The sequence below is a fragment of the Tenrec ecaudatus genome, chromosome 7 (genome assembly GCF_050624435.1).
Source record: "Tenrec ecaudatus isolate mTenEca1 chromosome 7, mTenEca1.hap1, whole genome shotgun sequence".
In the NCBI taxonomy this organism is placed as follows: Eukaryota; Metazoa; Chordata; class Mammalia; order Afrosoricida; family Tenrecidae; genus Tenrec; species Tenrec ecaudatus.
The window spans coordinates 30,646,512-30,669,225 of NC_134536.1; the positions used below are offsets into that span (position 1 = coordinate 30,646,512).

At 49.5% G+C, this 22,714-nt stretch overlaps 1 protein-coding gene across 2 annotated transcripts in view; it reads left to right on the top strand.

Annotated features, from left to right (window-relative positions):
• Positions 1-22,103, top strand: part of NHSL1 (NHS like 1) — a 150,248-nt gene extending 128,145 nt beyond the window's left edge. For both annotated transcript variants that reach the window (XM_075554476.1, XM_075554477.1), the window contains 3 exons: positions 11,007-14,363; positions 15,126-15,258; positions 19,321-22,103. In XM_075554476.1, coding sequence (XP_075410591.1) covers positions 11,007-14,363; positions 15,126-15,258; positions 19,321-20,059 — 4,229 coding nt within the window. In that variant the 3' untranslated portion in view covers positions 20,060-22,103. The remainder of the gene's footprint in view (positions 1-11,006; positions 14,364-15,125; positions 15,259-19,320) is intronic.
• The last annotated feature ends 611 nt before the right edge of the window (positions 22,104-22,714 follow it).

Below are 22,714 nucleotides of genomic sequence, written 5' to 3' on the forward strand. Positions count from 1 at the left end.
CTTTAACTGGCATATGAAGTCACCGAACATGCCGTGGTCTGGGTCAGGCACACCTTAGTCCTCAAAGTAACATCCTTGCCTTTCAAAACTTGAAACTTGTCTTGTGCAGCAGATTAGCACATACATTACATCACTTGATCCCATGACTGCTACTTCCGTGACATCCTTGACAACATCAGTCTTCTCCCCATGTATTACTATTTTATCATCCACAGCCGCCTATTCTTTTTTGGCCTCTGAGTTTGAGAATGTATTGGAGTGGCCACACAGATGCTCAGATAATATGTGAAATTAAGGGGTTTATTAAAGCAGTTAACAAATTACAATGCAAGTGAGAAATGTTCAGCAGACACTGTTCAGTCAGACACGTTATGACGTTCCGTCAGGGCTGCTGGTCAAGCGCAGCCTGAAGTCACTGAGCTCAGCGCTCCGTAGATCAGCAACCCAGCTCCCCCAATAAGGCCCAGAGGCACCTACTTCCTGCTTCAAAGCGCTCAGTGGTACTTGCTCTGGGAAGTACACCACTAGCTCGTGCTTTGGTTCCTGGTTCTGTTGCTGCTCTTCTGCTACATCTTAGATGTCACAGCCATCTTCTGGCTTGAGAAGGTTCACCGTGTAGAGAGATGATGTACTCCATTCCTGACTCTTGCTGGTAGTGATATTTTACCGCCTGCTTCCCAAAGGGTTCATGTCATACCCAGCAGGTTAGCATTCCAGTGAATCCTGGTAATATTTACTCCCTGGTGAATCCCATCAGTGCCTCCCCACCCTCACCCCCCCTTCTTACTCAGACCCACACGGCAATGGTCCTTTGGTGGGAGTTACAGAGCCTTTGTCTAGAAGAGTCGTCTGAAATCATCCGCTGCCCCTGGAGCCAGGAGGCTACCTATTGGTCCATTTGTGAGCATTTTGGTCTTCTTTACATTGAGTTGCACTCTACCCTGAAGGCTGCAGTCTTTGATTTTCAGTAAGAGCTTCAGATTCTGCTCGCTCTCTGCAAACGAGATGGTGTCACCTGAATATTGCAGGTTGTTAGTAAGCCTTCCGTTCTGATACCATGCGTTTCTATGTACAGTCCTCCAGAGATTTCTTGCTGAGCATAACTAGGGAGTAAGTACACTAAAACCATATAACTCTGACACAATCTTTAAACTGGGCGGTAATCCCTTGTTCTGTATTGTTCTACTATTTAATCCGCTGTTTGAAACATTTCAAGTGCCATTGATTTGGTTCTGACGCGGAGACCTTATGAACAACCAAACAAATTCATACAGTGGCCACTGAGTCAATCGATCTTGTTGAGTTTCTCCCTCTCTGTCGCTGAACCTCCCCTGTACCAAGCATGATCCACCCCAAAGCATCAATCTTGTCTTCCAAAGGGCATCTATTGCCTGGCCTTAAAGTCACTTCCTTGGGTAAAAGCACATCTCTTTATTTTTTTGTTTTGTTTTGTTTTGTTTTAAGAGTTTGATTTTATTGCATCTTGAAAAAAATTTTTTAACAATTTATTAGGGGCTCATACAATTCTTATCACAATCCATACATATACATACATCAATTGTATAAAGCACATCCATACATTCCCTGCTCCAATCATTCTCAAAGCATTTGCTCTCCACTTAAGCCCTTTGCATCAGGTCCTCTTTTTTTTCCCCTCCCTCCCCGCTCCCTCCTCCCTCATGTGCCCTTGGTAATTTATACATCGTTATTTTGTCATATCTTGCCCTATCCGGAGTCTCCCTTCCCCCCCTTCTCTGCCGTCCCTCTCCCAGGGAAGAGGTCACATGTGGATCCTTGTAATCAGTTCCCCCTTTCCAACCCACTCACCTTCCACTCTCCCAGCATCGCCCCTCACACCCCTGGTCCTGAAGGTATCATCCACCCTGGATTCCCTGTGCCTCCAGCCCTCATATGTACCAGTGTACAGCCTCTGCCCTATCCAGCCCTGCAAGGTAGAATTCGGATCATGGTAGTTGGGGGGAGGAAGCATCCAGGATCTGGGGGAAAGCTGTGTTCTTCATCGGTACTACCTTGCACCCTAATTAGCCCATCTCCTCTCCTAAACCCCTCTATGAGGGGATCTCCAGTGGCCGACACTTGGGCCTTGGGTCTCCACTCTACACTTCCCCCTTCATTCAATATGGTGTGTGTATATACATATATATATATATATATATACATACACACACATGCATACATATACACATACATACACACACACATATATCTTTTTTTTTTTTTGCTTGATGCCTTATACCTGGTCCCTTGGCACCTCGTGATCACACTGGCCGGTGTGCTTCTTCCATGTGGGCTTTTTTGCTTCTGAGCTAGATGGCCGCTTGTTCACCTTCAAGCCTTTAAGACCCCAAACACTATCTCTTTTGATAGCCAGGAACCATCAGCTTTCTTCACCACAGTTGCTTATGCACCCATTTGTCTTCAGCGATCCTATCATGGAGGTATGCAGTCAATTATATGATTTTTTGTTCTTTGATGCCTGGTAACTGATCCCTTCGGGACCACTCGATCACACAGGCTGGTGTGTTCTTCCATGTGGACTTTGTTGCTTCTGAGCTAGATGGCCGCTTGTTTATCTTCAAGCCTTTAAGACCCCAGTCACTATCTTGTTTGATAGTCGGGCACCATCAGCTTTCTTCACCACATTTACTTGTTACCCACTTTGGCTCCAGCAGTTGTGTCGGGAGAGTGAGCATCATAGAGTGCAAATTTAATAAAAGAAAATATTCATGCATTGAGGGAGTGTTTGAGTAGAGGCCCAAGGTCCTTCCGCCACCTTAATACTTGACCTATAAATATAGACACATAGATCTATTTCCCCATCCTCCTATATATATTTGCATGCACATGTCTTTGTCTAGACCTCCATGAATGCCCTTTGACTCCTAACTCTTTCCTCCATCTCCCTTGACTTTCCTCCTGCCCTACTACCATGCTTCGTCGCCACCTGGGCTAGAGTATACCTCTTCTCTAAGCTACCTTACCCTTGATCATTTCCCACCAGGCCTGCCACTCCCCCCTCTCTACCATTTTGGGTCCCATGTTTTTCCCTTGTCCCTGTGTTTGTTAACACCACTTCCTTATCCCTCCTACCCCCCCACCCCAAGTCCCCCCGGAACTGTCGGTCCAGTTGTTTTTCCTCCAGATAGTTCATCCAGCCTGTCCTATTCAGACAGACCTGTGGAGACACTAACGTGCACGTAAATAAGACAGAGGAACACAAAGCAACAGTATACAACCAGACAACAAAACAACAAAAACAAACCACTGACAAAGAACAGAACAAAACACTTCACAAGAAAAAAGCTTGTAGTTAGTTCAGGGATCGTTTGCTGGCCCTTAGGAGCGTTTTCCAGTCCAGTGTGTTGGGGCACCACGCCCTGGCCCCAAAGTCCACTTTCAGCATTCCCTGGGGACCTTGCCGCTCCATTCCCTTGCTGTTCCGCTGCACTCCCCCAGTGCTTTGCGTCGGTGTGGTGGGATCAGGTCAGGTGAAATTCCCACACTGTGTCTCCGGTGCTGTCCCCTGTATCGCCCTTAGTCACTGATTGGCATCATTTCTCATAGTGGGGCCAGCCAATGTGTTCTCTCTGTGGACTGGCTGCTCTACTCAGGAACATCATCCTCACGGCCTGGTGGGCCAGGCTGTGTTCCACTCTCTCCTTCTGCCCCTTCATCTGCTCCTGTGTGCTCTGATCAGATATGTTCATCTCCCGGAGCTGCAGAGTCAATGTCGTCCTTTGGAACAAATTCTTCTGGGGGGAGGGGCAGGAATCCACTTAATTTATGGTGCTGGGGCCAGCCTCCCAGACCTGTCCACTGGTTCCCTCCTCCACACCGGGATATTGCATTCACACCTTGCGGCACTGGGTTGAAGTCTGGTCCCACTTTCCCTGTGGAGATATAAACAATACCCTCCCCTTGGGTGGGTTAGTGCCCCATGCCCCCGCTCCCCTTTTCTTCCTTATATTCATCCTTTTGTTTTCCTGTCCCCACCTCCTCCACCATTGTCTACCATGTGCATCCCTGGTTTTGGTCTGGTCTCTTCCATACTACACAGTCTTCACCCCTAAAATGTTTGTATACAGTAGCTTTTTCCCCTATGCCACTTTTGCTTTTTTTTTTTAATTTTTTAATTCTTACCTCAGCGGGCTCATGTTGTACTTGTCCTTTTGTGCCTGACTTACCTCGCTTAGCATGATTTCCTCCAGTTCTTCCCATGCCGCTATGTGCCTCATACGTTCATCACTGCTTTTTAGTGATGCGTAGTACTCCATTGTATGTATATACCACAGTTTTTTAATCCAATCGTCAGTTGATGGAAATTTGGGTTGCTTCCAACTCCTTGCAATTGTGAACTGTGCCGCAATGAACATTGGAGCCCAGACGTCTGGCCTTGGTTTGTTTCTTGCACATCTCTTTAAAGACCAAGGTAAATTATAAATGTTAACTGACTGTTGTAATAAGTGATTAATCTCTTGATCACATATGGAATATATTAATATCAATTAGTTCAGCCAATTAATTAGCTATCACCTAGAGCAGTAGTTCTTAACATTCCTAATGCCACGACCCTTTAATATAGTTCCTCATATTGTGGTGACCCCCACCCATAAAATTCTTTTCTTTTTTTTTCAATTTAAATTATTTTCTTGGGGGCTCGTACAAGTCTTATCACAATCCACAATCCATTGTGCCAAGCACATTTGTACATTTGTTGCCATCATCATTCTCAAAACATTTGCTTTCTACTTGAGCCCTTGGTATCAGCTCCTCATTTTTTCCCTTTCTCCCCGCTTTCCCCTCCCTCACAAACCCTTGATAATTTATAAATTATTATTATTTTGTCATGTCTTACACTGTCCAATGTTTCCCTTCGCCCACTTTTCTGTTGTCCATTCCCCAGGGAGGAGCTTATATGGAGATCCTTGTGATTGGTTTCCCCTTTCTACCCCACCTTCCCTCCACCCTCCCAGAATGGCCACTCTCACCACTGGTCCTGAAGGGTTCATCTGTCTTGGATTCCCTGTGTTTCCAGTTTCTATCTGTACCAGTATACATCCCCCGGTCTAGCCGGATTTGTAAGGTAGAATTGAGATCATGATAGTGGGGGGGAACGAGCATTAAAGAACTAGAGGAAAGTTGTATGTTTCATCTGTGCTATAGTGCACCCTGACTGGTTCTTCTCCTCCCCGAGACCTTCTGTAAGGGAATGTCCAGTTGCCTACAGATGGACTTTGGGTCCCCATTCTGCAGTTACCATCAACACCTCGTGATCACACAGGCTGGTGTGCTTCTCCCATGTGGGCTTTGTTGCTTCTGAGCTAGATGGGCGCTTCTTTATTTTCAAGCCTTTAAGACCCCAGACAGTATCTTTTTTGATAGCTGGGAACCATCAGCTTTCTTCACCACATTTGCTATGCACTAGCTTTGTCTTCAGAGATCATCTAGGGAAGGTGAGCATCATGGAATGCCAGGTTAATAGACCAAAGTATTCTTGCATTGAGGTAGTACTTGAGTGGAGGCCCAATGTCCATCTGCTACCTCAATACTAAACCTATAAATATATGCACATAGATCTATTTCCCCATCATCATATATAAATATATTTACCTATGTACATACCTGTATTTAGACCTCTATAAATGCCCTTTGCCTCCTAGTTCTTTCTTCTATTTCCTTTTACTTTCCTCTTGTCCCACTATCATACTCAGCCCTCATTTTGTTTTCAGTAATTCCTCTTGGTTATATTGCCCTCGACAAATCCCTACAAAGCCTCTTACACCCTCCTTACCACTGATTTTGGATCACTTGTTGTTCCCTTGTCCCTGGGTTTGTTAACACCAGTTCCTTTCTCCTGACCTCCCCCTCTCCCATGTCCCACCAGAACCATTGGTCCCCCTGTTTTCTGCTCCAGATTTTTTATCCCACCTATCTTATCTAGATAGACTTGAAGTGATAATAATATGCACAAAAACAAAGCAAAGCAACAAAAGAAAACAAAACAACAACAACAAAACTAATGACAAAGAAAAGCCTGTAAGTAGTTCAAGGTCTGTTTGTTGGCCTGTAGGAGTGTTTTCCAGTCAAATCTGATGGGTTGCCAAGCCCTGGCCCCAAAGTCCATTTTTGGTATTCCCTCAAGACTTCCTTGCTCTGTTCCCCTTGCTGTTCTGTTGCACCCCCTAGTGTTTTCCTCCGTGTGTTGGGGTCAGATCTGGCACAGTTCCCACACTGTGTCTCCAGTGGTGTCCCCCATAGGCCTATGGATTAGTGAGGGATGTCGTGTCTTGTAGTGAGACTGGCCATATGGTACTTTCTGTACATTGGCTGCTCTGAGCAGGGGTCTTCTACTCAAAGCTTGGTGGGCCAGGATATGCTACACTCTCTCTCCCCCTTCATTTGCTCCCGTGTACTCTGAGCAGACATGTCTCTCTCCCTGAGCTATAACTTCAGTGCTGTCCTCTGAAATGAAGTCTTCTGTGGGGAGGGGGACTGTCCACGTAGTTGGGATTGGGGCTGGCCTATCAGGCTTCTCTACTGGTTCCCTGCTTCATGCCAGTATGTTGCATTGACATCTTGGAGCACCAGGTTGAAGTCTGGTCCCTCTTTCCCTGTGGAGATATAAACAATACCCTCCCCTTGGATGGCCCTGTTCCCCCACTACCCATTTCTTTTTTTGTCCCCCTCTTTCCCCCCTTCCTTTTTAGTTGGCTGCCATATGTATCCCTGGATTTCATAAAATTATTTTCATTGCTACTTCATAACTGTAATTTTGCTATTATGAATCATAATATAAATATCTGAAATGCAGGATGTATTTTCATTGTTACAAATTGAGCATAATTAAGCATAATTAAAGCATAGTGATTAATCACAAACCAATATGTAATTGTATATTGTGCAATATTTATGTTTTCCGATGGTTTTAGGCAATCCCTGTGAAAGTGTCCTTGGACCCCCAAAGGGGTCTCAACCCCCAAGTTGAGAACCGCTGACTCAGAGGAAGAAGAAAAATGCCTTGTATAGGGCACTGTCCGTGTGTGTGTTCTCAGCACACAGACTTAGGGAAGGTGTCTCTGAAGCGAACATGTCATTAGAATGCTCTACTTTGCTTCCTGAGCTGTCCTTTGGAATTTCTGGACTTCCAAATCCAGAAAGGAAGAATCTGTTTAACCTATCTCAAGCTGAAACCATTGAAGAAAAAAACACCCAAGCCTTGAGCTGAAACCTTGAAGGATTCTGTGGGAAAAAATATTGAATGCAGGAAACATCCCAAGAAGATGGGAAGAATGCACAGGGTCATCAGACCAAAAAGATGTGGTTGACATTGAGCTCCTTTACAGGCACTTCCATGAATTACAGGCTTATATGGCGCTTGGTAAGGTAGCAGGGCAGCAAGACAGAGGGGCCCTTGGTGTGGTAGATGGATACAGAGGCTGTGCAGCGGGCTCAAACGTGTGAGGATAGCGTGGGGCTGGGCTGTGTTCCGTTCTATTGTCCGTATGGTTTCTGTGAGTCGGGAGCGACTCGATGGCACACAGCACAATGATGCCCAGTTACATGCAGTTTTGACTTCAAGATCCTTAGTGACTTTAACACCTGAAAATCAGGTATGATCCTTGCAGTGTTTGCAGTGTCTGTCGAACGACTTTTAATTTATGTATTGCCTTCCTTCTACATGAACGGGATAAAGATTTTCAAAGCTATACCTTCTATCCAAATTGCCCTAAAACTAGACAGATGTACTTGAACTTGGTGTAGGGAGCCCTGGTGCCCCGTGTTGTGGGCTATGAGTTGGATGGCTAACCAGGTCAGCAGTTCGAGCCCACCCAGAGCGCCTCAGCAGAAAGACGGAGGCTTTGTGCTCTGAGAAACCCCCAGGGTTAGTGCACCGCTGTCCTGTAGTGTTGCTGTGAGTCGGCACAGATTCAGTGTTGTTGTTTTTCTAAAACCATGGTATCGGGCGCTAACAGGGATATCATTCCATAGTTCAGTCCCATCAAGCAGTGTTGTGCAGTTGCTGCCACATCAGCTCCAAACGTTGTCTTCCTTCTTGAGCGCCTGGACACCAGCTCCGTTTTACAGCCCCACCCCCACCTCATTAGGTTATGTTCTCTTTGAGTAAGAGTTACAGCCCCAGAAACCCACGGTGCACTTCTCTGTCTATACTCTGTCGCAGTGAGTCAGAATTGACTCCATGGCAGTGAGGCTTGGGGGCTTTGTTGTGTCTGATTGAGGTGTCCAGGCTTTCAGACTTAACTGAAGACCGGTTGGTTGGTGCACAATTTTACTTGGTGGCCCAATCATTTGGGGGTGTTCCTGGAACCTGTCTCCTTACATCTTTCCCCAGCAGAAACAGCCCTCATTTAAAGGGCATTTTGAATAGTTTGAGAGTTTGCACTAAGAACATTACTAGAGAACTAACCCCCCCCCCATTGTTAGGAGCTCATCCAGAGACCACCCCATTCCATAGTGCAGTCATATCAAGCAGTGTCGTACAATCGTGCCCACAGTCACTTTCCACACAGGTTCTTCTCTTGACCTCCTTGTTACCCGTTTCCCCTTCCTCCCTCCCACCCAGCACACCCTTCAAAACTGTGTAAGCACTCATCCTATACCTTAAGTAAATGAGACGTGTAGATTTCTGTCATCCTTAATTACCTGCATTTTCCCTTTAATGAAAATCCCTTCCCTTGTAGTGTTATGTAGGAGGCATGGCAAAAATAGTTAGGTAACTACTTTTATACTAGGTTTTAAAAATCAGATAAACCCCATCCATATTGTAGGTACACCCAAGTGGTCCACATGTGTCTGTCTTTCTTCTGGTCTTTTTACTTTCCAGTAGTCTCCTTTGTTCCTGTCACTGTAACCTATGTAGCATCCAGTTGATCCAGTAGTAGTATGAACCTTTTTAATATTGTGGAAAATACAGGAGAATCTGCTCTGGAAATAGAATACTGATGGTCCCTGTGGGCAGTGATCATTCTGAAGGTATTCAGAGCAGCGGCTCAAGGAGAAAGTCGTATATGTGTTGGGGTGCCTTTGGTGGGTTCTAACTCACAGCGACCCTGCCAACAGAGGAGAACTGCCGGGGCGGTTCGGGGAGTCCTGGCTGTAATCATTATGGGTGTGTGTGTGTGTGTGTGTGTGTGTGTGTGTGTGTGTGTGTGTGTGTGTGTGTGTGTGTGTAAAATAGGGGTGGTTCCACATTCAGAGTTGCTAACTGAAAGGGCCTTCATTTTGTTTAACACATTCCAAGGCCATTAAAAGTCTGCCGCTCACCTCGTGTAAAAACCACTTCCGTTTTGAAAGGCAAAGACATAAAAGCCCATTGTTGAATGGAGCCAGGTGTCTGAAAGGTCTGGCACAGCGATGCAACCACAGCTTCCCCTTCTGAAGCGCCCCTGGCTGAGACTCCATCTTTGCCTTTTCTCTTCTCACCCTGGTGTTGCAAAGTTGGCTTTGGCCTTTTGGACCACTTCCCTGCTTTCTAAGGAGAGAATATGGTATGTGTGTTGTCCACTTGTGCATCTGTGAGTTTGTGTGCATGTTTGTGGGGGGGGGGGTTCGTATGTACGTGTGTGTTCAGTGAGTGACATTGGCATGCAGCCAGGGAAGGAAATATATATCATATATATCTCTTTGGTAACAATCCAAAGATACAAATGATTCTCCAGAATCAAGGTGGAGGAATGGCCTTCAGCCTGGGCTCCTTCCCCATTAGGTGACCTCTGCTCACCGCTGATCTAAACACGGGAACACCATCTTCTCAGCAGCCTTTGCTGTTTGAATTCGTATAGCCAGTGAGGAGCTTCTCCTGCATAATGTGGGGAAAGGAAAAGGGAAGATCTCTCAGTACCGAGCTCTGTCCGACTGCAGACAGGCGCTCACCTAGCATCACTTGGCCGGGCCTCTGTGATATCTCATGTCCTTTTCTGATGGACACACCATAGAAGGCACTGTGGTTTTTTTTCTTTCTGCTTGCAAAAGTGGACTTGTTCCACTAATTATTGTGCATGGGTTGGTTTTCTCATCCTTTGCTGTTTACCCTCAGTACCTTTTGGATAAGTTCTCAGCTTTATGGCATATCTGTGTGTGTGTGTGTGTGTGTGTGTGTATGCATACACACATATAAATAATTTTAAGCTTCTATGCATTCCTGGGTTAGTTTGAACTCTTCTTATGTTCCTGTACATCCTACCTCTCCTCATCCACTGCCTCCTCTGTTTGCCCCTCGCCCTGCTACATTTCTTTGCACTCCGCTCTCGATGTGTTGCTAAAGAGCTAGGAAACCAGGATCCTCCGAAGAAACGCTCACCCGCTCAGGTTCTGCCGCTGCTCCTCCACCAGAACACAACAGATTGCTCTTGAATTCGGAATGTCACCAACAAACAGATGATAATGGCTTAAGATGGATAATGACATATTTGAAACACAGATGGGCCTGTAAATCATTTTTCTTTTTCTTAGGAATGTCTTTCTCCATGGAAAAATAAAATTAATGTAATTAGTATCACTTTGTGCCAATACCATCACCCCACACCCCCCAAAAAGAAAAGAAATCTCTGTAGCCCTATTTTTCAATCTCCACAATCGTCTTCTTGTCCGACGCTGGTGCAGTCGGGGTGAGAGCCGGTCTTTGGCCCGGGTGGTGAAGGCCCACCGGATGCCCCCAGCAAGGTGGCTGTGACAGAAGGCTGCTCTCCCTGGGGCTCTCGGGGCACCTAGGTCTACGAAGGGCAGGCCGAGAACTCTGTCTGTATGAGGATTTGAAATACCGACTGAGAAGTACATGGCATTCATAAGAAGGGTTTTTATTTGAGGAGCCATTTAAACTCATTTTGAAGCTTCCAGGAGAAAAGAAATCAGGTCAAGTAGAAAAGTTCTGGGGTTTTTTGTTTGTTTGTTTTTTAGTAGTCTGAAAGGAGTGAGAGTATGCTTTTTTTAATGTTCCCATAACAAGCCCCCTTCTGCTTTATCTCCAGCATCAGGTACTGGCCAAGAGGATGCTGGGGGCCATTCCGTGTACACCCCCGACCACTACTCGACACTTGGCAGGCTTGACAGCCTTCGGTGGGCAGGGCCGCGCTCTGAGACCAGGGACTCCGGCTGTCAGACGGAGGAAGTGAGAGTCGTCCCCCCGTCCATGAGAAGGATCCGGGCTCAAAGGGGGCACGGCATCGCTGCCCAGATGAGCCACCTGTCGGGCTCCTCCGGGAACATGTCTGTGCTGAGCGACTCGGCTGGCGTCGTGTTCCCATCTCGCCTCCACAGTGATGCGGGCTTCCACAGTCTCCCACGCTCCGGCGCCAGGGCGAGCGTGCCTCTCCTGGGCCCCACAGACCTGGAGAGACAGGACCTGGACGGCACATTCTCCCACCGGCGGGATCACCTACAGGGAGAAGACACCTTAGGCCACATGGGAGGTGTCTCCAGGACTGGGATGCTTCTGAGACCCAAATCCCAGGAGCTGAGGCACTTTGGGGGTGAAAACGGGAATGGTCCCGCCTGCGTAGTTTCTCCACACGCAACCTACTCCACCAGCATCATCCCCAACGCCACACTCTCTTCCTCGTCCGAGGTGATTGTCATTCACACTGCCCACAGTTCAGGGCCACCGGATGGGAGCGCCACCAGCTCACCCTCCTGTGCAAAAGTGAGACCCCGCGACCACCGCTTCTCCAGGCATCCTGCAAAAGAAGGGCGTCCATCTCCGAGTGCCCACTGGGACACGAGTCGCTCCGCCTGCCTTTCACAGGCCACCATCGATCCCAGTTCCCCTGACGCCACCATGCTGTTGGCTCTCCATGACTCGATGGTCTCACTAAATCCCCCAGCAAATGGGGAGAACGGGTCCCAAGCTGGGGCATATCATTGTAGAAGCCTCCCAAGCCATCCCCCGGATGTGGACGGCAGGAGCGAGGCTAGTTATTCTGGAGGCAGAGGGCACGACGGTTCTGTGTCCTGGGAGTATCCCGGGGTGGGTAGCGAGCAGGCGTCCCCACAGAGGGCACAGAGTGTGATGCCTGGCTACTCTACCCCAGCCAGTCACCTGAGCAGCTGCAGCGTAGACCAGGCTTCGCACCACGAGCATACCCGGCCCCTGTGCTCGGGGGACCACAATGGCTACTACACACCTGCACCCACAGGCTCTGCACACGGAGCGGGGAACCCGGGCGCCCGCAGCGATGGCTTCGGCAACCCCAGGCACAGTGTGATCAATGTGTTTGACGGGAGAGCTCAGCAAAACCAAAGGGACCGGCCAGACTACCAGGATAGATCCCTTTCTCGAAGCATCTCCTTGAAGAAAGCCAAGAAGCCTCCACTGCCACCCTCGCGCACAGACTCCCTCCGCAGGCTCCCCAAGAAGGGTGCCCAGGAGAATGGGCAGGTGTTGAACGAGAGCCTGATCGCCACGCTCCAGCACTCGCTGCAGCTGAACCTGCCCTGCAAGGACGGCAGCTCGCCCTCCCAGAGCCCCTGCAGCGACTTCGAAGAGCCCTGGCTGCCCCGCTCCCGCAGCCAGAGCAGCGTCAGTGCCAGCAGCAGCAGGACCTCCGCCACCACCCCCAACGTCTACTCCCTGTGTGGGATCACACCCTCGCAAAGCGACACGAGCAGCCTCAAGTCAGAGTACACCGACCCCTGGGGCTACTACATCGACTACACGGGCGTGCCAGAGGAGCTGGGCATGCCGGCAGGGACAGCTGCCACCAGCAGTGGGGCGGCAGCAGGAAATGGGCTGGCTCGCCACGTCCAGGATGGGCCCAGGGCCGGGCTGCCTCAAGAGCCCGGTAACAGCGCCAGGCCCAAGCTGGCCTCCCCAGAGAAGTCCCACCGAGTCACTTCTCCGTCCAGCGGGTACTCCAGCCAGTCGAATACGCCCACTGCCCTCACCCCTGTGCCTGTGTTTCTGAAGTCACTGTCACCAGCAAATGGGAAGGGAAAGGCCAAGCCCAAGGTGCCCGAGAGGAAATCCTCTCTGGTGTCTTCCGTATCCATTTCCTCATCCTCCACTTCCCTTTCTTCTAATGCTTCCACTGAAGGAAGCGGGACGGTGAAGAAGCTGGATGCCCCTGCCGCCCCTGCCCAGGCCCCTCCTCCCCTGCCGGCTCCTTGTCTGCCTCCTCCTCCGCCCTTAGCAGATTCCTCCGGTGGCTCTCTGCTGCCTCATTCTCCCTTCTCCCCCCCTCCGCCGCCAGACCTTCTCCCTCCGTTCAGTTTCCCAGCAGAGGGCTGCTTTCCTTCCCCTCCTCCTCCACCCCCACCTCCTCCTCCTCCTCCTCCTCCTCCTCCATCACTCAGCCCCCTTCATCCAGAACCGTCTTCCTTCCCGTCCCCTCCACCTTTCTTACTTTCTTCCACCCCACCACCTGCCCCGCCCCTGGACCCCAAACTGCTGAAAGACACCAGGCCATCTTACCAGCAGCCTAGCTTGCCAGTCCCCCCCAGGGACGCTTCCAAGCCGCCGTATACCAGGGAGGAGAGCAGCAGACCCCCGATGCCCCTCATAACCACTGAAGCGTTGCAGATGGTCCAGTTGAGGCCCGTGAAAAAGAACTCAGGAACCGAGGGAGCACCAGTATCGGAAAGATTCTCTCAGGAAAAGCCAGCCCCGGTGGTGCCACCGTATCATTTAAAGCCATCTGCTTCCCTGAAGTCCCGAAATCGCATAAATGAAATGGAGAGTACAAGCCAGAATGCCTCCGCAAAAGGCAGCCTTCCAGCTCCTGCCAAGAGCGCCAGTCAGGGTCACCATGACAGTGCAGCTGAGCGCAGCGGCCTTCGGAGCCGCAGAGATGGAGCGCCACCGGCCCAGGCATCCGGAGCCGCGTGCCCAGCGACGACCAGCGCGCAGAGCGCAGACGCGCAGCCGGGCCCCAGGACCTCCCTGGACCAGGAGCTGCCTGGCTCGCCAGCGGAGCCACCTGGCTCCTCACCCAGCAGGAAGCCGCCTCCTATCTCCAAGAAACCCAAACTGTTCCTCGTGGTACCACCTCAGCCAGATTTCACAGTGGAGCAGTCTGCGAATGTGAGCACAGCCTTCGGGGACGCGCCCAGCCCGGCACCGGGAGAGGCAGGCACTGTGCAGGCGAGAGGAAGTTCTGCAGCCGGAGCCGGGGCTGATGAGCTGGACTCTGGCAGCTCAGGGTTTGAAGGAGGAGCTGCAGGAGCCACGTCCCTGGGCAGAGGGGAAGCTGATGCCTCCATGGTACAGCCCGATGCCTCGCCAGCCCCCCTGCAGGAAGCGCCAGGAACCTCCGAGGAAGGCAGCGGTACCCAGAGCAGTCCAGACGCTGTGGGTGTTGGGGAGCAGCACCCGTGTCAGGAGAATGGACAGGGTAAGTCCGCGTTTGCTTTCTTGATCCTTCGCGACTGGAGCAGCTTGGCCTGGTGACTGTCCCCATACACAGCCCCAGTGGATCTGGTCCCATTCCAGTTTCAGCCAACAGCCTGTGGGCACTCTGTGTTGCCGCTCGAATGAAGTTGCCAACTCTGCCTTTTTTGAATTAAAAAAGATAATCCAAACCATAGGCTAAAGGAAGGACTTAGAGCCATGGTTCTCAACCTTCCTAATGCCTCTACCCTTTAATGCAGGTCCTCATGTTGTGGTGACCCCATGTGTGGGTGTGGGTGTGGGTGCATGTGGGCAGACGCACCTGGAAACAGATAGAGGAGCGGTGTCTCAGTTCCCAAGACCATCGGAAACAGGGTCTTAGGCGACCTCTGTGAAAGGGTCATTTGGCCTGCAGGCTGAGAACCGCTGACTTAGAGAATGGTACAAAATGGGGGGAGTGGGGGATGAGGGGGCCTGATCTGCAACCTGCTGGGTGGTAAGCAGCAATCTGTAACATCGTGGGAAGAGCAGCATAGCAAGGTCGGCAAAGTTTAAAAGCGTTTCAGCAGGAGTGGGTACTTTAACTGGAGACGGTAGGTTTGGCTATCATGATAGTGTGTCACACACATACCACACACCCCCTCCCTCCCCACAGACCCTCCTGGGTTCTCTCCTGGTGGAAATGGCTGGGAAGCATTGGGGAATTTGGCTGCCACTCAAGTGCCTTGTACATCTGGTCTGTTTTCCTGTTTGCTCCCCTGTACAGCTGGGATGCTGGAGACAGACACAGCAGCTTCTTCCTCAGAGGCCTGGGACGTCCCCAGGGAAGAGAGCAGTGAAGAGGTGATGACCCCTAGCAGACCCAGGACCACAGAAGACCTCTTCGCAGCGATTCACAGGTACCTCAAGCTCCTCTCCTCAATTGGGGGAGTCTTTGCTTTTTGGCCCCTCCTCAAGGTTTCACCTTCTCCCAGTTCTGATTCATTCACTTTACTGATGGATCTTCTCCTCCTGACCCCCACCCCACCCCAACCCCAAGAGCTTCTAGGTTTTTATCCCTCCTGTCTCCAGCTTCTGTTTCACTCTGCTCCACTGGTTTTTATGACGACGTTCAGAGGCTCATGTGAGATGCCTGCTGGGAGGCACTGCTCCTGCTGGCCAGAAGCACAGTGTGTCTGCCACGTGATAAAGTATACAAGTTGGACGAGAGCCGTCCACAGTGCAGTCCAGGGTGCAGTTTGCTGGGTTCTGTGCTTTTAGGATGCACAGATTAGCATTCCTTGTTTTCCTTGAGGGGGGCGGGAGAGGGAGGTTGTTTCTATATTCCATCATTATTAAAGAAAAATCTGGCATTTATAGTGCAGTTTATTTGGCTGCCTCAGGGTTAAATAAAAGAGAGTATCTTTTTTTTTTTTAAATAAGCACAGAAGAAATTAAATTTGCTCATGACTATCCCTGAAGAGCCCTCTCGGCTTGGGCAGTAAGCACTGACTGCCTTTTTCATCCGAGGGTCAGGGGATTGAGCCTGAGGAGCAAGATGAGGCAGTCTGCTTCTTTCATAGTGGGCAGCACTATGGAGTGATTCTCCTCTGTCCTGTAGGGCATCGGAATCCACTCCACAGCAGTGGGTTTGACACTCGTGTTTGTTTATATGCCATGAGTGCCATCTACTGGCTTCAGAAATGGTTGCATTAAAAATATACATTTTTGGACATAGGGTCAAGTTCTCAAAATAATCACCCAATCGGTTACCCTTTGTATCCATTGTCACCTGTAAGAGTGGAAATCGCTTTGCCCGAGGTTTCCATGTGTTGCATCATTTGGGGTTGTAAGCAGATGAACATCCTTCAACAGTGTCATCGTAAGGATTGTTGAGATCCCTCTGGTTCAAGTGCCTTTGATCCGTAACGCCATGGAAGTCTCTGGCTTCCTTCTAGCTTTCGGACCACAGCATTTTCTGACAGCTGATAGGAATGCTTTTGTACTGCCAGGATCTTAGACGGTCTGAATCCCAGTCCCTGCACACCCTCCTGGAATAAGGCCAGCCTGTAGGAGTCCTTCATTCTCTTAGTCGATAACCTTGTGGCACCCTGTCTTCTCAAGTCTTGGCAGCTTAGGGAGAAGCCCACTGCACAAGATGGAAGCATCGTGCTCTTGTAATGCATAAACATGGCATTTGGGTCCCAGGAAGCTGAGAAGTCAATCCATTTGTCAAGAATGATGTTCAGTACATCCCAGTTTTGGTATCAGAATGATATCTAAGGAAAACCCACAGAGTGACCCTTTAACATCTGCTGAGTCAAATTTCCTTGATCTCATTCAAAAAGAAAAAGGTAGCAATTAAGTTAGAAATCACGTTATTTCTCAAAGCAGGGAAGTGAAACATGCTGCATCCTTTGAAAACCAACTTTAATGGCTTTTCTAGAAGTTTTATAGGGAAGCAATTCCAAGCATTCACCCTGCTAGGTACACAGTGAGTACTCGCCGAATTCAGTGCAACCAACAGGAATTTAACTGTCAGGAAATTCCTCCAAGATTATGACTCCTTCATTGAGTTCGGGATGTGTTAGGCTGCCAAATCCGAACACAGATTTATTTATAATAGTAATCCACAGAGGATATCTGGGTTTCCTGGATGTATTTTATGAAGTATATTTGTAAACTAAGTGTTTGGCCTCAGTAAGGAAACCCAACTGTTGTGGGACCTAATTGCCACATCTTTTTCCTAAAAATATGCCAAAGGTCGCTTCTATATTTTGTTTTGCGTGCCTTATTAAGACACTGGAAATGTCTTGGTTTTTCCTACTCAAGAGTAGACCTACTGCAGAAATCGGCCTTGGTGGGGAAAAGGCCCTAGGCGTAAGGTGTGACACGTGGCACTCTGCCTTTGCATTACTTAGGTGTTTTGCGCATGCTCACCCACTGAGCAATGGGATGAAGCCCCGCCCCATCCTGTGCCATTCCTACAACTAGTGGTGGATTGGGCCCTCCTTATCCATAGAGTTTTCATTGTTTGCTTAGCCACGGTATTCATAAGTTTTAAAAACATGGTGAGACTTTGTCTCATGTACTTTGGACATGTTGGGAGAGACCAGTCCTTGGAGATGGACCTCCTGCTTGGTAAAGTGGGGGTGGGGGGGCGGCGCAGCAAAGAAGAGGAAGGCCCTCAATGAGATGGATTGACACCGGGCTGCAATGGTGGGGAGTTCAGGCCTAGGAACAGTGGTGAGGATGGCACGGGAGATGAGACCTTCTGTTGCACATGGGTGACTATGAGCCATAACCAACTCGCCAGCACGTAACAAGAACAACACAAATCCGTCTCGAGTGTATAATATCTTCGTGCTTTGTTTTCATGACCTTCAGCACCTAAGCGCACAGTTTTAAATAAAGCATATCTAGATTGAAACACAGCTTTGAAATTATATCATGCAAATTAGTTCACTTCAGATTTACAGCCAGATGGAAAATGTAGAACACCAGTTGAGGTGCGAAGTTTTTATATTTATTGGAATGGTGTTCAAGTCAGTGTTAACTGTTTAAGCACTTTTTATCTTTTTGTGGTAATATGCATGCACAAAATTTGGTATCTTTAGATTTCATTCTCGTTTTCAAAGGCCAAGCGCTGTGGAGCAATAACAACACTTTTATCAAGTTCTGCCCTCTTTTGTAATCATCCGAAAGCTAGAGCTAAACTACGCCAACTGTAATCACATGTAACTGTGGCTTGTCTTTTGGCTGTCAGACCGTCCTCACCATTTAGAAACCATGTAGAAAAATAGACCAGTAAAGAGTCAGAACGAAGACGATGAGCTGAGCTGAGGGGAAAGCAGTCAAATGGACGAACGTTCTAGCTCTTGTCTGAACAAGCTATGGCTCCCTGTCCTAAGGGTCGCCATAATCTGCCCTGACACCCCAAGTGGTTGGACTAGATTATTCTGAAAGCCCTTCCAGCTCTATAGTTCTGAGATTTTCTCATTCCCTGGTTTGTCAGTTGGTCGTTGACTTATCCCAGCTTGCGGCGCTTGTCGCAAACAAAGCCGAACCATTGGCAGAACCAAAATGTTGCTGCAGCTACTTTAGCTGTGACCGCCTTTAACCTCGACACCCAGTCCTTCCCATTCCCTTTCCTCAGCCTTGTGGGCTCTCTTTTCCGGGAAGCAGGAAGGTACCTCGCGGAGCAGGGAGCCTGGGACAACCAGCATGCCCCTCTCCACGCCTCAGCCTTGCTGTATAGGCTGAGGCAGCAAACCAGCACCAACACTTGGACTCCTGGCAAGGAAAAAGAATTTGATTCCCCTTGTTTACCAAGCACGAGGTGATGCCCATCACCGTCCAACTCTGGATTGCATTCTCCTGAATTTGATAGGATATTGGCTGTATGCTGATTCCCCTATGCCGGAAAGTAAACGCATCGCGAGACAGCACTAGTAGTGATTGAATCCAGGTTTCTGTGACTTGAAGGGGCCTCTCCGAAGTACGTGCTGAGATTTGTTGCCAAAGAATCCAGTGGAGGTGGAGAGGAAAGAATAAATCAAGGCCATAAAAGGTTATCGACGTGATGGGGTCATTCATTGGTGAACTGTTCTAATTGTGCATGTTTGAAATTTCCCATTGAACAAGTCCATCTTGAAGGGGTACATCGAAAACAAAAAACAGGCCCACTCCTGCCCAGTCAGTTCTGACCCGTGAGGATCCCTGGGTAGGGTAGTGTAGACCTGTCCCTGCGGGTTTCCAAGGCGAGAAATCTTTAGGGACGCCCTTGGCCTGGCTTTCTCTAGGGAAGGTCTGGCAGGGAGGAACCTCCGATCTGGTGGTTGATAACCAAGTGCTGTCATCAGTGCACCGCCATGGCTCCCTTTTCCGTGGGTCGGTCGTGGCCCGAATGTGGAGAAGAAGCAGGTGGCTGTACCTGCCCTGTGGGAATTAACCCTTATCTTCCCTGTTCTTTCCCATCTCAGATCCAAACGGAAAGTCCTGGGCCGCAAAGATTCCGAGGATGACCCCTCTCGAAACCATTCTTCCTCGCCGCCCGTCACACCCACCGGTGCCGCCCCCACCCTGGCCTCTCCAAAGCAAGTGGGGTCCATTCAGAGAAGCATCCGCAAGAGCAGCACCAGCAGCGACAACTTCAAGGCTCTGCTGCTGAAGAAGGGGAGCCGATCAGACGCGAGTGCGCGCATGTCAGCGGCCGAGATGCTCAAGAACACGGACCCCAGGTTCTACCGGTCCAGGTCGGAGTCCTCCGCAGATGCCCCTGAGAGCCCGGTCAGCTGTTCCCCTAACAAGAGCCGGCGGGCCCAGGAGGAGTGGGCGAAGAACGAGGGTCTGATGCCCCGGAGCCTGTCCTTCTCGGGCCCGCGGTACGGGCGCAGCCGCACGCCGCCCTCGGCCGCCAGCAGCAGGTACAGCCTGCGCAACCGCTTCCAGAGCAGCCCCATGACCGTCATCTCGGAGGGCGAGGGCGAGGCCCCGGAGCCAGCGGACAGCAGGGCGCGCCGTGCGCTGGGAGCGGCGAGGGGGGGGTCGCTGGACGGCGTGGCCAGGGGCGACGTGGCCGTGGACAGCCTGCTCAGGGGCGAGGCCCCTGCCACCTCCATGTGGGCACAGGCAGCCCCAGGGCCCCCAGACCAGAAGGCCAGCCCCCTGGACAGGGACCCACCAGCCCAGCGTGCAGGCCTGCCGGCAGCAGAGAGTTAAAAGCCAGACTGTCACTCTCCTGGTGGTATAAGGGGGAGAGGAGCCATACATCCCTGAGCAGGCCTGCTCAGGTAGCCCTGGGGCTAGCCCCGTTGTGCTGAGTGGCCCCAGCAGCCTGCAGGGCAGAGTAGGGATGGTGAGGTTACACTCACTTGGCACTTGCTCTGTGGCTTAAAAGCAAGTAGAAGCGTAACTTCTGGAAGTGCTTCCTGGGGAAGATCTTTTTTTTTTTGGGTAGCTTAATGCTGGGTGTGCGTGCGTGCGCATTTTTAGCAAGTTTCTTATTTAAAAGACACACACATAAGCAGCATGTACAGAAATAGGGAAACGAAAGAGTTAAAGCTAGCTGGTCATTGCTTAGTAACAGGGAAGCTAGCACACTCATTACAAGGCAAGGACAGAGAGGTGGTAGGTGCGCTGTTTCAGCACAGGGCGCACAGTACACAGGTGTGCTTTAGCAGTGAGGCGGGTCACGAGAGGTGGGGAAAGAGCTGGCTGGTTCTGGTACTGTTTTCTTGGGGTGAGGCAAGGCTGTGGTTTCCCCCCTCTTTCTCTTTGTAAAACGACAAACGTGCTGAGGGCAGCGCTGGCCCGTGCCTGCTATCATGCAGCCGCCTCCTGGCGACTCGTAGCCTGGTTTTTAGAGATGTAGGTGACTTTTTTCAAGGACCTTTCCTCCCTGAGTAGCAGCTGAGACCTTTGGGAACTGAAATGATTGATGGTGTGTCCCTGGGAGTGGCAGGGAGGCAGCAAAGGGCGGGCCAGAGTCTGGGGTCCTCTGCTGGAATGTGTTTCCTGCTTATGAAATAAACTTATTTTTCAAAATGAAATTGGACAACTTGCACTACAGACCTCTGGGTGGGGCTTTTCCTGTCACAGCAGTTTTCTACCGAGTGGAACTTTCTATCCGGTCAGTTCTTAGCACTTGGACTGGTTGGGTGTTGACTAATTTTTAGAGAGATAGCCTTTTGTTGACACCAGAGAAAAAGTTGTCTCTGTTTTTTCCTTTCACTGCCTGCAGGCACAGGACCTAATTTAGAACGGTTTATCATAATCGATATTCTCGAACTCTGAAGAAAATGCTGGGTAGTCGTTGTTAGACAAACTTACAGAAACGAGCAGGGCTTGGCAACGAATTAGCCCTGGTGGGTAAGGAGCTTTTAGATTTAAAAAAAAAAAATTTTTTTTTGCATCATTCCGGTTTGTGTGGTGTTTTTAATATTGCTTATAGGAAAGTTTTTAGTGATCTTTCATCTTCTTCAGCTAGAATCTCAACACTGAACATGGGTGGAAAACCTGTATTTATTTGAATGTATTATTATGGCCCTCTCAGCAGCCTTATTTTTCTGCACTTAATCTAGTTAACCATTGCCACTGAGACGATTCCAGATCGTGACAACCCAGCGTGTGACAGAGGACAACTCTGTTCCACAGGGTTTCCTGTGGCTGGTTTTTTAGAAGTAGATCGCCTAGTTGCCTCTGCATGGACTTGAACCGCCAACCTTGCCGTTAGCAGCCGAGGACCTTAACCTTTGATACCCCTGGAGGAACCCCTCCTGCACTTTGACACACTTCTCTTGTTAGTTCAGCTACAGCAGAATCTGCGCCTCCTGTCTTCTGTGGAAGGACTTAGGATGACAACAGTGTGACTCTGCCTAGATATTAAAACTACCATTGAGTTAAATGCAACTCAAGCATCTGCCAGTTGCATCTTTTGGGGTGTGGAAATATTAAACGTTTAAAAGCTGGCCTCTCCAGCTCCTGGTAACCTAAGGTGGATATCATTAAGCTTTGAATATTTGTACTTTAGAAGGTCTTTCAGGCAAAACCGACCTAAAGAATTAAGGCTACTTCTCTGAAGAAAGACAAAGTATGTTTTACATGTCTCCCACACAGTCAGGGAGTAATACTTGATATTTAGCCCAAAGCAGAAGGGCCTTTTTTTGTTTGTTTTTTTAACTAGGAACAAGGATATTACCCTCTCCAAGTTCAAGGTAAAAAGCACATGGTATGGCAACTTTGGGGAATGAAATTCCATAAAACGTGGTGGGTTTTTTTTGAAAAAAATTACATTTTCAATTTGTATGAAATAAAACAATTGCAAGTGACTATTTGAGCTATTTCTCTTTGTGGGTCACGTAGCAGTTTCAGTCAGGAGACAACTCTCCTTGGATAGAAGGGTTTCGTACTGAGCTGGATACAAGCAGAACACCCACCGAGAGCAGAAGGTGCCTGTGGAAGGCGGGGACCCAGTGCGGAGACAGAACCTCACTGCCAATGGCACTCAGAAGTGGACTAGCAGGAAGGCAAGGCCCTGCAACCTTAACATACAATACAAATAGATGATTCTGGTAAGGCCACGTGTGGAGAACTTTTATCGGCCCAGGTGACCTCAGGGGAGATGGGCGGGTGGACTCACAGGCTGCCTGGTGTTGTCCGTGGTTTTCCTCTGTGGGAGCTCGCTTCTGTTAGCAGACAGTGTAGTATTTTTAAAAGTTTAGGATTGCCGAGACACCCCTCCTAATACTCTGGATTTTTGAGAGCCAGAGAGCCATATACTGAAGTCCCTGGGCTAAATGATTTTTGCCCGATCTCTTCTAGATGTTGGGGAGAGAAACACGTGACCATTTTTGGAAACCATCTGGACAGCTGTCC